This window comes from Phaseolus vulgaris, chromosome 9 (assembly GCF_000499845.2).
Source record: "Phaseolus vulgaris cultivar G19833 chromosome 9, P. vulgaris v2.0, whole genome shotgun sequence".
NCBI classification, from domain to species: Eukaryota; Viridiplantae; Streptophyta; class Magnoliopsida; order Fabales; family Fabaceae; genus Phaseolus; species Phaseolus vulgaris.
Window position 1 is genome coordinate 27,478,484 of NC_023751.2, and position 12,132 is coordinate 27,490,615.

The 12,132-nt window shown below is 31.4% G+C and overlaps 1 protein-coding gene across 1 annotated transcript; it reads right to left on the reverse strand.

Annotated features, from left to right (window-relative positions):
• Positions 1–299: 299 nt before the first annotated feature.
• On the reverse strand, positions 300–1,871 carry LOC137823192 (uncharacterized). Its single transcript, XM_068628356.1, has 3 exons — positions 1,699–1,871; positions 1,528–1,616; positions 300–615 (listed from the first exon to the last, which is right to left on the reverse strand). Exons 1-3 carry the CDS (start codon positions 1,723–1,725, stop codon positions 462–464), a joined length of 270 nt encoding a protein of 89 aa, XP_068484457.1. The 5' UTR covers positions 1,726–1,871; the 3' UTR covers positions 300–461.
• Positions 1,872–12,132: the final 10,261 nt, after the last annotated feature.

Consider the following 12,132-nt stretch of genomic DNA (forward strand, 5'->3'; position numbering starts at 1 on the left):
CAACCAGTAGAACAACTACTAAAAACACAAGGACTAATTTTCAAGGATTGGTTAACGTGTTAGTAGATAGAAACCCACGAGTCTTTAGTGTGTTTGCAAACCCAACCTATAACAACAATTTGTCACTCTCACGTTAAGTGTATAGGAAGAGGAATACTGCATTAGAAAGTGAAAAATCAGGATGAAAAGACATTCGTTTAACACACTTTGTAATTCACTTTTGTTTTCAAAGCCAGTTTCACCCCAGACTTCAGCAGCAAAAGTTAGAGAGGATTATGGCAATAAAAGGACAGCAATCATTAATGCATCAAAACCAATATCATTATTCTCAAGCACAGCAAAATCACTGTACGGCCAGAGAAAGCAACCACATTTTGTTTTGTTTTCTAATGCACGATAAAAACTGTCTTAAACATAATAGAATTCACATCTCACATTAAACTTTGTTTATTCAAAGCAACTTAGTTGCGACTTGGGTCAGCAAAGAAGCTGTTGAGGGAGGGCATAATCTCTGGAGATCTGTTGCGCACATACTTCCTCAGGAAATGCTCGGTATACTTCTCTCCCTCAGAGAAGTTCTCCAACACTCCAGCCTTCCTTCCCTCCTTGTTCACCCTAAATACATGACAAGAACAAGACAACCATCCATTATTTTCCATTAATAAGTAAAACACAAATACCAATTAATTAAATTAACAACAGAAAAAACTCTTATGATGATGAATGATTCAGTGCCTGATAAAAAATCCATTTTTTTAATAGAGGCTGTTCACTGAAGCTTCGATTGGGACTGATTCCACTTATTTTAAAAACAGTTAACATGCAGTTTGATCTTTGAAAATGATACCCTGTTTATTCTCTTGTTTTTGACAAGACTAGTCAGGAAAAAATTTCATCTATAATCATCATCACCTTCCAACATCCTGTCGTCTTTTCCACCTTTCCTTCACCCTTTTATCTTTAAGGAAAATGATATTTTGATAACCCTTTAAAATATAAGCAATAGAATTTATAATTTTTTTTTATCAGCAACGAGCAATACAATTTATAATACTTTTAAAAATTAAACAGATCAAATAATCACAGTTCACAAAGGTTCAAAGAGCAACAGGTGAGAAGTGTAACAAAAGCACAGGTGTATTAATCCCAAATCCCAAATAATACAGACGATCCCATCCAAACAAGAAAAAAATCTCCACTGCATAAAATTAAATTCAATAAATAGTCCATGATTTTGGTCTTCCTATTATTTTCTCTGATTTAAATCTCCGTATCTTAACCACCACAATTTTATGTCAGGTCCAGGATTTAATTAGACTAAAACAAAACAAGTGAAACATTTGCAAAACGGAGCATTGAACCAAAATTAAAAATCTGAAAATAAAACCACAAAAAAAATCTGAAACTAAATAGAAGAACCAAATCGCATATCAGGACAAAAATTATGATTTATCCTAAATTGAAAGACCACAACCTAGAACAAAAAGAAAAGAAATCACTTTCAATAGAGAAAAATTAGAGATAGACCTGACTTCAGGATTGATGCAGATATTACGAACCAGTTGAAACCCACAGATCCCAACAGCAGCACCAACCGCGGCGAACAGCGGATACACCTGAAAACAAACAGCAAAGACGGTGAAACCCTAAAACGAGAATGGTGGAATATAAACAGGTCCATGATGGATCGGAACGCACCTCGGGTCTGAGCCAGCGATTGGCCATGGACAGTTGCAGAGTTGAAAACTGAAAAAGGAAAGAGAGAGACAGAAAGAGAAGAATGGAAAGTTTGTGAGAGAGAGTTTATAATGAGAAAGGGTGTGTTTAAAATATTGGGAAATTCGAAGAGAACAGCGACGCAACCCTACTACTGGTGGTAAGTTACAACTTGCAAGGGTAGAAAAGGAATTCCGCGTTGTGCTTCTTCTCGCAACACATACTCTGCAATCTAACAGCCAGTGATGAAACGCCAGCTCAAATTCAGTTTATTTTGTGTAGGAATTTAATATATTTCTATACCTATATATAATTTTATTGTAGTAATTTTATTATTTTATAATTATTTAAATTTAAAATTAAAAAAAAAGTTAACATAGAAATTTTATTTATAAAGTAATGTAATGGATTAGTTTAATTCTTTTAAAATATAATAAAAATTTAAATAAAACTCCATAAACATCTCATTAATGTAATTTATTTATTTTATAAAATTAATAAATTTAAAATTAAATTTGGTTTAATTAATATTAAAGTTAAATTACATGTTTTTTTCTTAGCTATTACGTGTCTCATGATAAAGTTTTTATTATATAATATTATAACAATTTTTTTTTTTTTTATTTGTTATTTTTTTATATTAATTTATTATTTATTTTTTCTCCTTTCCAATAACTATAATAATCTGAACTAGTCCTTCTTCGAACATATCATTATCTTTTTGTTGATTTTTTTTTATCTGAGTTCTAATGAGATCACTAAAAGTATAAATATTTTAACTTTTAATGTGATATGAATTGAATCATTGATTTTTTTTTTTATGTTTCTTTCTTTTTATTTAATATTTTTATAATATATATGAATATTTACTATGATAAAAAAAAAAGTTACCAGATTTTAATTTTTTTAAAACAAATAGAATTTGACAAAAAAAAAGAGAATATATTAATAGATAAGTTTTTTTTTTTATTGTTAGTTTGGATATAGAAAAAAGTGCTGATTGTTAAGGTAGTATTTTTATCACGTTCAAATAAATAATTAATATTACTTTAAAATATAAGTTGTTGAAACATTTATTTCACGTCATGAATAAAAATAATATTTTAATATAATATATTTAATGTGTTAAAATAAATAATTAATATTATTTTCACAAATTAATATATTTTGATGTTATTATCTTTTTTTTTTCTTTGAATATCATTTACAAGTAAAATTTAAAATAAAAGGCAATGAAATATATTTTTAATTTAATTAGAACAAATAATAATATATTTTTTTTCTTTATATAAATACATTTAATTTTTTTATTTCAAAAAAATCACTCAAAATAATTTAGTCTACATAATTATTATAGAAAATTTAATTTTGTAAGTATTGGTGTAGAAAATACTATTCTCCATGAAATTTTATAATTTGTAAATTTTATTGAATCATGATTTTTATTTTTTATAATTTTTTTTATTAAAACAAAGTTTGAAAGAAGTAGAAGTTCTTCAGTCAACTAAGAAAAACATAAACAAATATATATAAATTATTTATGTGACTCACTAAACAATTTTTTATTTTTTCTTCTACTTTCATTTTTTTTTTACTTTTCTATTTATTTCATGTTGTAATTTGATTTTTATTTTTTCAATGAAAATCAAATAAATTATAATACTTAGCAATTATTAAAAGATAGTTATTTTACCTTCTTTAATCTTAATAAGAATATGTAAATAAAAATAATAATAAATAAAATTTGTAATTTTTTAAAATTGAGAAAAAAACAAATGATATATTTTATACCATTTAATTATTGTTATAATTTAATTTGTAACACCCCATAATTTACATATAACTATTACAATAAAAGTTCTCCCAGTTTCTATACAAACTTGGAGTTTTTTAAAACATTCCTAATACATGATTAGAATTTATAGAAATATAAATATTTACAATACAGGTTTCAAAATCAACACCCTAAAGCTCTTCAGACCCTCCGATACCTGTAAGATCATCTGCTCGTGTACGTAGTACAGTCATCGCAGTTCAAACACAACAAGAAAAGCAAGGGTAAGCTAATGCAAAGAAAATCCATAACATAATTCATGAAAATAGAACCAATTTAGACTAATAATTTATAAACATTTCTTTAGTAATTTCATGTAAAATTCCAATACCAATTCCATCATTCATATAGACCACACATGGATCTACTTTCAATCACAATCATTGGATTTCATTTCAATCCCACTTCGTCTTCCGGAAGACTCATTAAGTATGCCCCTACCAGAGACTAACATCTGACCCAAAGATTACCAGCGAATCCAATAGAAAGGATCAGGGTAAGTTCAAACATCCAATACCGAGTGTCTACAGTGGGACCCAATGTGTATGAACTCCCTCTCAGCTTCTCACCACCTAATATCTTAGTCTACATGACTTAGATCATTAGTGAAGCCAGAGGATCTCCGTTAAACATAGGCTTTTCATACTTAACGTACCATTAAACAACAACTCATACATTATCCCAAATGTATGACATCACTTTCATACAATTTACATCATTCGTATATATACATATCATTCAATCACATAACATTTAAAAATTCATATCATTCCATAAATTTTCCAACGTCAAAAACAATATTTAACTCTCAAACTATCAAAATATAATATTTATAAAGTTTAAATAATATATAAACAAACACACAATATATAACACAAATAACACCCCTGCAAGAGAAATCCAATATTGGGACAACGTCCCTTCCGCATTCAGATCTTCTATTCTAGGGTGCTATTAAAAAAATAAATTTAGCTTCCCTTACCTCAATTGCTTGCTTTCCAAGCAACTTTTAGAATTTTATTCCCCACAGTCTGGATAAGCTTCAAGATTTACGGGCCTAATGCAAGTTATCCAAACAGAACAAAAATTCAGTATATAATAGAATAAGTTGAGAGGATTAAACTTCTCAACTGACCCCACAAAGATTGATGACTAAATCTTAAGGAAAAACAGAGGACAAAGGATATTTAGAGTAAAAATGAACTTACTCTGTTTGAAAATTTGATCGGGTAGAAATGTTCCTTAACTCCTCTGCTACAGCGTGGTATGACCAGATTCTAAAATAGATGAGGTATGAAGTGAGAAATTAAGAGAGAAGGGAGAGGAGAGAAGTTGGTAGAGAGAGAAAGTGATTTGGAAGAAAGAAGAAGAAAGAAAAGAATGGTGGGGGTGGGGGTCTGCTGCTTATTTTTAAAAAAAAGCGTCGTTACATTATCTCCAACTACAAAAAATTTTGTCCTCGAAAATGAACTTACCAAGAAAGAGATTAGGGTATGATGCTCGTATCACTTCTTCAATTTCCCAAGTGGAATCTCCAGAGGTGAGATCCCACAATACTTTTACCATGGGAATACTTCTTCCACGAAGTTGTTTCACTTGTGAATCTAAAGTTCTGATTGGCTTCACTTCAAACGACAAATTTTCTTTCACCTGGATGAAATCAGACTCTAGAATGTGATTGGGATCAGGTATTAGCTGGGATACATGGAAAATATCGTGAATGTTAGCTAAAGGAGGAGGCAAAGCAATTTCATATGCCACAGGGCCTATTCTCCTAAGAATTTGATAAGGTCCTATGAACCTAGGAGTCCATTTTTTGGATTTGAGTGCTCTTCCTACACCAGTGAACGGTGTAACTCTCAAAAAGGCATGCTCGCCCACAGAGAATTCTAAAGGTCTTCTTCTTTGATCTGCATAAGACTTTTGCTTGCTGAGAGATGTTTTCAATCTTTCTTGAATCATTTTGACTTTCTTATTGGTTTGTTGTATTAATTCTGGTCCAACTAACACACTTTCACCATCGTAAAACCAGCACAAAGGTGTCCTACACTTTCTTCCATACAATGCCTCGAAAGGAGCCATTCATATGCTAGCTTGGTAACTGTTATTGTAAGTGAACTCTATCAATGGTAGAATTTCATCCCAACTACCCAAATGATCTAACACACAAGTCCTAAGCAAATTCTCTAAGGACTGGATAGTTCTCTCTGATTGTCCATCAGTCTGAGGATGGTATGCTGAACTAAGTCTGAGTTTAGTCCCCAAAGCTTCTTGAAGTGTTTGCTAGAATCTGGAGGTGAATCTAGGATCTCTATTTGAAACTATGTTGGAGGGTACACCATGCAATCTGACTATTTCATCTATGTAAATTCGGGCCAACTTCCGCAAAGTACGTGGTAAGTGGGTAACAAAATCCATTGAGATACTGTCCCACTTCCACACTGGAATGTCTAATTGAGTTAACATGCCTCCAGGCCGTTGATGTTCAATCTTTGATTTCTGACAAGTCAGACAAGCAGCTACAAACTTAGCTACATCATTCTTCATGCCATGCCACAGACTTCTTGAGATCTGGATACATCTTGGTCATTCCTGGATGTAAACTGAGTTTGCTTTTATGACCTTCAGATAACACTGTTTGCTTTAGTTCATTATCTTCTGGTATACACATTCTATTTTTGAATCTCAAAATACCATCCACTTCTAAAGAGAAGTCTTTAGCTTTGTCAGTATTTAATAAGCCCATGAAGTTCTTCAATTTTGAATCTTCCAACTGCTTCTCCTTTACCTTCTCTAGAAATTCATTAGTTATAACAAGTGTATTACAACTAATGCAATTTGAAGACATGGAAACCTCCAAATTCATACTCCTGAAATCTTCAATCAATTCTAGCTCTCTAATCATAAGCGGCGACATTTGTATCTTTTTACGACTCAACGCATGTGCAACAACATTTGCCTTCCCAAGATGGTATATTAGCTGGAAATCATAGTCCTTTAAAAATTCAATCCACCTCCTCTGTCTCATATTAAGTTCCTTCTTATCAAACAAATACCTCAAGCTTTTATGATCACTGAACACATTAAAACTAACTCTGTAAAGAAAATGTCTCCATATTTTAAAAGCAAAGACAACTGCCCCATGCAACTGATCCATCAAGTCATCAATTCTAGGAAGAGGATATTTATTTTTTTATTGTTAACTTGTTTAATTGTCTGTAATCTATGCATAGACGTGACGAACCATCTTTCTTCTTCACTAATAGCACTGGAGCTCCCCATGGAGAAACACTAGGTCGAATGAATTGTTTCTCTAATAAGTCTTCTAATTGTTTCTTCAATTCAGCTAACTCTGCTGGTGCCATCGGTATGGAGAAATTGACACAGGACCTACTTCAGGAATCAAGTCTATTGCAAACTCTATCTCTCTTTTAGGTGGAAGTCCAGGAATCTCATCAGGAAATACATCCATAAACTCCTGAACTACAAACATATCTTTTTGCACTTTATCAGTAACTATAGAACAAGCCAAGAGCATAAAACATTATGCACCTTCTTGTATCTCTATCTCAAACTGATGAGCTGAGATAACCTGCATTCCTTCTAATTTAGGGAAAATTAACTTCTTCCGACCACAATCTATAAGGATTTGATTAGCAGACAACCAATCCATTCCCAAAATAACCTCTAAATCTTTTAGAGGTATACAAATCGTGTTGATCTTGTATCTCTGCCCATTTATAATTACTGGACACTCAGCACACATGGAAGAAATTACTATAATACCTTCTGTTGGTGTAGATACCACCAACTCAAATTCTAATTCTCGGACTGGCAACTTAAGTTTCTTAGCACAATCAAAAGATATAAAAGAATGGGTTGCCCCAGAATCAAACAATACAGATAACTGTGTTCCAAGGATAGAACAAATACCTCTAACAAGGCTATCAGACTGTGAAGCTTCAGCTCCACTGATTTTTGTCTGAGGTTCCTCTTGCTCTTGGCTAGATAGTTACTTGAGGATGTATGAAATTGGTTGCTTGAGGCTCATTCCCTTCTGCAACATGAATTGCCAACATGTGATTCACATATTCATGAGTGCTTGCATTTTGAGGTGATCTTTGAATGGTGGAGTGTAACCCAGAGGGAGGCCATATAGAGGAAAATCTTGTTCATGAATCTCTAAACTCGTTTCCTAATGTGGAGGATAAGTAGTAGGAACTTCTCTAGTACTTTTCAAGGCTTTTAAAGCCTCCAAAATCTAGCCCATTTGGTCTTTCAATTGTGAGATATAATTTTTTATTGATTCTTGAGTTCCTATCAAATCTTCCATGGTCTTTTGATTTACGTAAGTCCTAACAAGGTATTGCAACGTTTTTATTTTAACGCGAATAAATATGGAAAGAAACAAATGCATGTATTGCATAGGGAGAAAGATCATGAATTGACTTCTTCAATCATCTCCTTCTCTAATTATGGAATGGTGATATGTATAAAGAATATCAAGTATGATATGCAATGCATGTTAAGATGCATGATCCGAGTATGACATTATTACAAAGTGATATGCATTTGAAAACTAACTATATGTATGCATATGACTATGAATGGATGCATGCTCACGAGAATTCAAAATGTTATGCATTTGAAAATTGTATACATGATTCCATGAATGTATGAATGAAGATAAAATGTGGATACATGTTTATATGTATAATATGCAACTCATCAATCTAAGCAAGAAAAAAAAAACAATGCATACATGTATCTTAAAAGGTACTTATAAATTGATGTGGGAATACAATGAAAAGGACAACCTCGTTATTCCCGGTGATTTTCAAACCCCCGTTACTTCTAGGAGGTGCATATATAAAAAAAGGTGACAAATAATAAAAATGTTGAACCAAAATAACCCACGGTTTTCTCGGACCTGTGTTCTTGCCCTTGAACATTTATGTTACCTGGACCCATTCGTGTAAACTCATCTCATGGCTAAAATTTTTATAATTATAACACAACATATCACTTATTAAGTTAAGCTCGTTATATGCCAAATCCTACTATGATATAAAATAATACAGTTATTTGCAAATATAGTCTTTCACATTTTTTTTATCTTGAATTAACAATTTTTTTCCTTGTAATAAAATCACAGTCCTTTATTGTACTTATAACATTAATATTAATTTAGAGGAAAGACATACAAGTAAATCTAGTCGACATTTAGTCATGACTAAGATGTCTCAGGGCCAAAGACATGTGACTCAATTTGTAGTTTTTTGTTTGACTTTTTAGAAAGCCAAGACTAAACATTATAAACTTGGAGAAATGTTATACCTTTTTTTGGAGATTTTGTAGTGGAAATATGATAACAACCATGAACTTTATTATCCATGTGATTAGAAACATGAATGGAGATGATTTAGTACAGGTCATTGTTGATAGATTGAAAATGAAAACCCATTCTTGCCTTTGAATCTGAATATACCTTTGCAAAGCTTGCTTAGTCATACATTAGAGAAATTGTATGGTTGAATGATGTAATATGTAATATAGTCTTAGTAAGAGATCCTACATTCATCTGAAGATTTTGCTAGACCCATTATTTGAGGACTACTCTTCAACTTAACTTTATATATCACCCTCAACCAGATGGTGATGATTATTTAACTTGAACAAGATGAAATCAAAAGGGCTCATGACTAGACACAAATTTAATCATAAGAATTATATAAATGTGAAAGCCTGCATTTAAGAGTGAAACAAGAATATGAGCATAAAAAGTGAATAAGAATAGCAAAAGTGAAAAGATAGAACAATAATTTTTAGAAGCTTGCCACTAAACATAAACATGAGTTTAATCTGTAGGATCAATCAAGTGTGAAAGATTGGTTCTAAAAAGAGAAAATTAACATACACATTATAATAAGACACATTTGTATGTTTTTATTGGCTTGAAACATAAGAGTAAGTTTGGAAGTGGGATTTTATCTTAATATGTTTGTACTTAATTGATGGATATTGACTTGTAATTAGTTTAGAATATGATTTAAAAACTATATATTAAATTTGTGGTAAATGTTCAAAGACAATTGATTGCTTATACGCGCTATTATGTTTTTGAACTTGGATATGTGTTGATTTTTCTTGGCAAGTGTACCGAATCAATTGTAATATAGTACTCTTTAAAGTACGAATGTCGAACCCACAGGGAACAATTCTAATTAAGATGTTCTGTTTTAAAACTCATTAAGTATAGAAAATAATTTTGAGACTTTGTTCATAACCAAATTAAAGATTTCACAAGAACTCAAAGATTTAAGGTTTGATTCTGGATGTAACAAAACCAACTTATCAAATATAGAGAAAGATACTTGGGATTGAATTACGTTTATCTCAATCATCTGTATTTTGAATAATACAATATATAATACTCAAAACTACTTATTCTTGATGCTTAATTTAAAGTCATTCATCTTGATTCCTCACAGAAGAAATTCATAAGATAATTTCTCAAACACTGGTTCCTCAGATATTTAACAAATCATCCAGCTTTAGGAACAGAATTATAATGCAATCAATAACCTGGAATCTATTCCTAGCATTACAAGTTATCAAGTATTTTCGTTTATTTCAGATCCTTAAAGGTACTTTCCAGTTAAATTTAAGGATCAAAATCAAGACTCTATTGATCAGACAAAATCAAGCAATAAGCATAAAACGAAAATACCAAGAACAAGTAGAAAAGAGAATTATATATATATATATATATATATATATATATCACCAAGAATACATTTGATCAAGATAAATTACATTCAATCCCAAGTTAGAAAGAACTTAGCCACTCATGACAGCTCCTCCAATCTTCATTCTTGACCTAGATTGCATAAGAAGGGCTGATCTGAGCAAGTTCTTCTCCTAAGAACAGAGGTTTCTTCTCTTTCTCTCACTAGTCTCTCTCTAAAAAACCCAATCTGTTTTCCACCGCTGGTTTTGAGTTATGTTTCAGAATTTATATAATCAACTTTAGCTCAAGCTAGCCCAATTTAGCTTAAGCTAGATCTTTCGGTGCATTTTTAGCTTGAGCTAGCGATTCTAACCTGAGCTAGATCAGTACTGCACCTTTTAATCAACTCTGGACAGTTTTAGCTTGAGCTAGCAGTTCTAGCCTGGGCTAGAATTGTACTGCACCTTTAATCAACTCTGGACAGTTTTAGTTTGAGCTAAATCCTCTAGCTTGAGCTAAATCTTCTTGTGATCCAATTAAGTTTTTACTTTCTTTCTTTCAATGCCAACTTGAATAATTCTTTCAATGCTTCATATTCATCTGCAATTTACACAAAAAATGAGATTAAATTTCTTCATTTGTTTCTTGGTTCAAAATATATAATCAGATTCAATAATTCTCAGATTAGGGTAATATTCTTACATTAAGCAACAATTAAGTTTCAAAGTGTTCAATTTTCTCAATCATAAAAACTACACATTGGCACTTATCAAATTCCCCCCAACCTAGAATCTTGCTTGTCCTCAAGCAAAGTAATTGAATCCCAAAAGATATGAGTTCATTCTTCCCCAAAATCCTTAGAAATCAAATCTATATTTTAATATCAAAACAACTTCTTGGAAAGAGCACAAGATAATTCAACAAAAATTATGGTGTTTCCTATCAATTCAAACCAAGACAAGATAAGAATGTATTCAATTTCCAAGGTAAACAATTGTTACCCTTCACTGAGAATCAAACTAAGGAATTTCTCTCTTCATTCCTCATTGGTGAGTGTTTTCCCTCTCTTTTCACTGATTTCCAAGCTAATTTAAGGTTGCCCTTCATTTCCAGTTGATTACAAACACTTTCACAAACATAGATCTTGAGGTCTTTTCCAGGTTGTAATGAGGTTGGGTTACAAAGAAAATTTGGTTTTTCCAGGATAACAAAATGCACACTTAACAAAAGATTAGCATATTTGCAATTCAATTTCTAATTGTGTTATCCATTATCCCTTCCATAAGATTCATTAACATTGCTTCTTTTTATATTCTTGTAATCCCCTTTGCTTTTTTTTTTTTTAGAAATAAGAATGATAATTTGAATAATTTTGTCATTCCTTTTTTTTTTCTTTTTCTTTTTTTTTTTTCATTCTCAAAATCCCAACAGCCACACCAAACCCAATTCTTTTAATTATAGAAATTTGAATTGCACATATGCTCTCCTTTTGTTAGCATACCACAAGGTAGGACAATATATGTATATCAGAAGTTAGGGTGCAATAAAACAATTTTGGCTAAAAAAAGGTTATTTTTTTGCACATTTCATCATATATTGCAAAGGTTAGCTGTTTGGCTTTGAGTTTTCTCACCTCCAACTTTATTAAACATGCCTCAATCATCTCCATATTTGATTTTGTGATGTAAATTGACTAAAAAATTAGGCAACCTCAATTAACTCTTCACTAGTGAAAGTCTCTCAAACTGTTTAAAGGTTTCACACTCTCACTTGGTTGGCTAATTTCAATTCCTCATTTGTTCTCAAACATTGCTTTCAACTATTTACCTTGTTCCAACTTTTACACATTAAT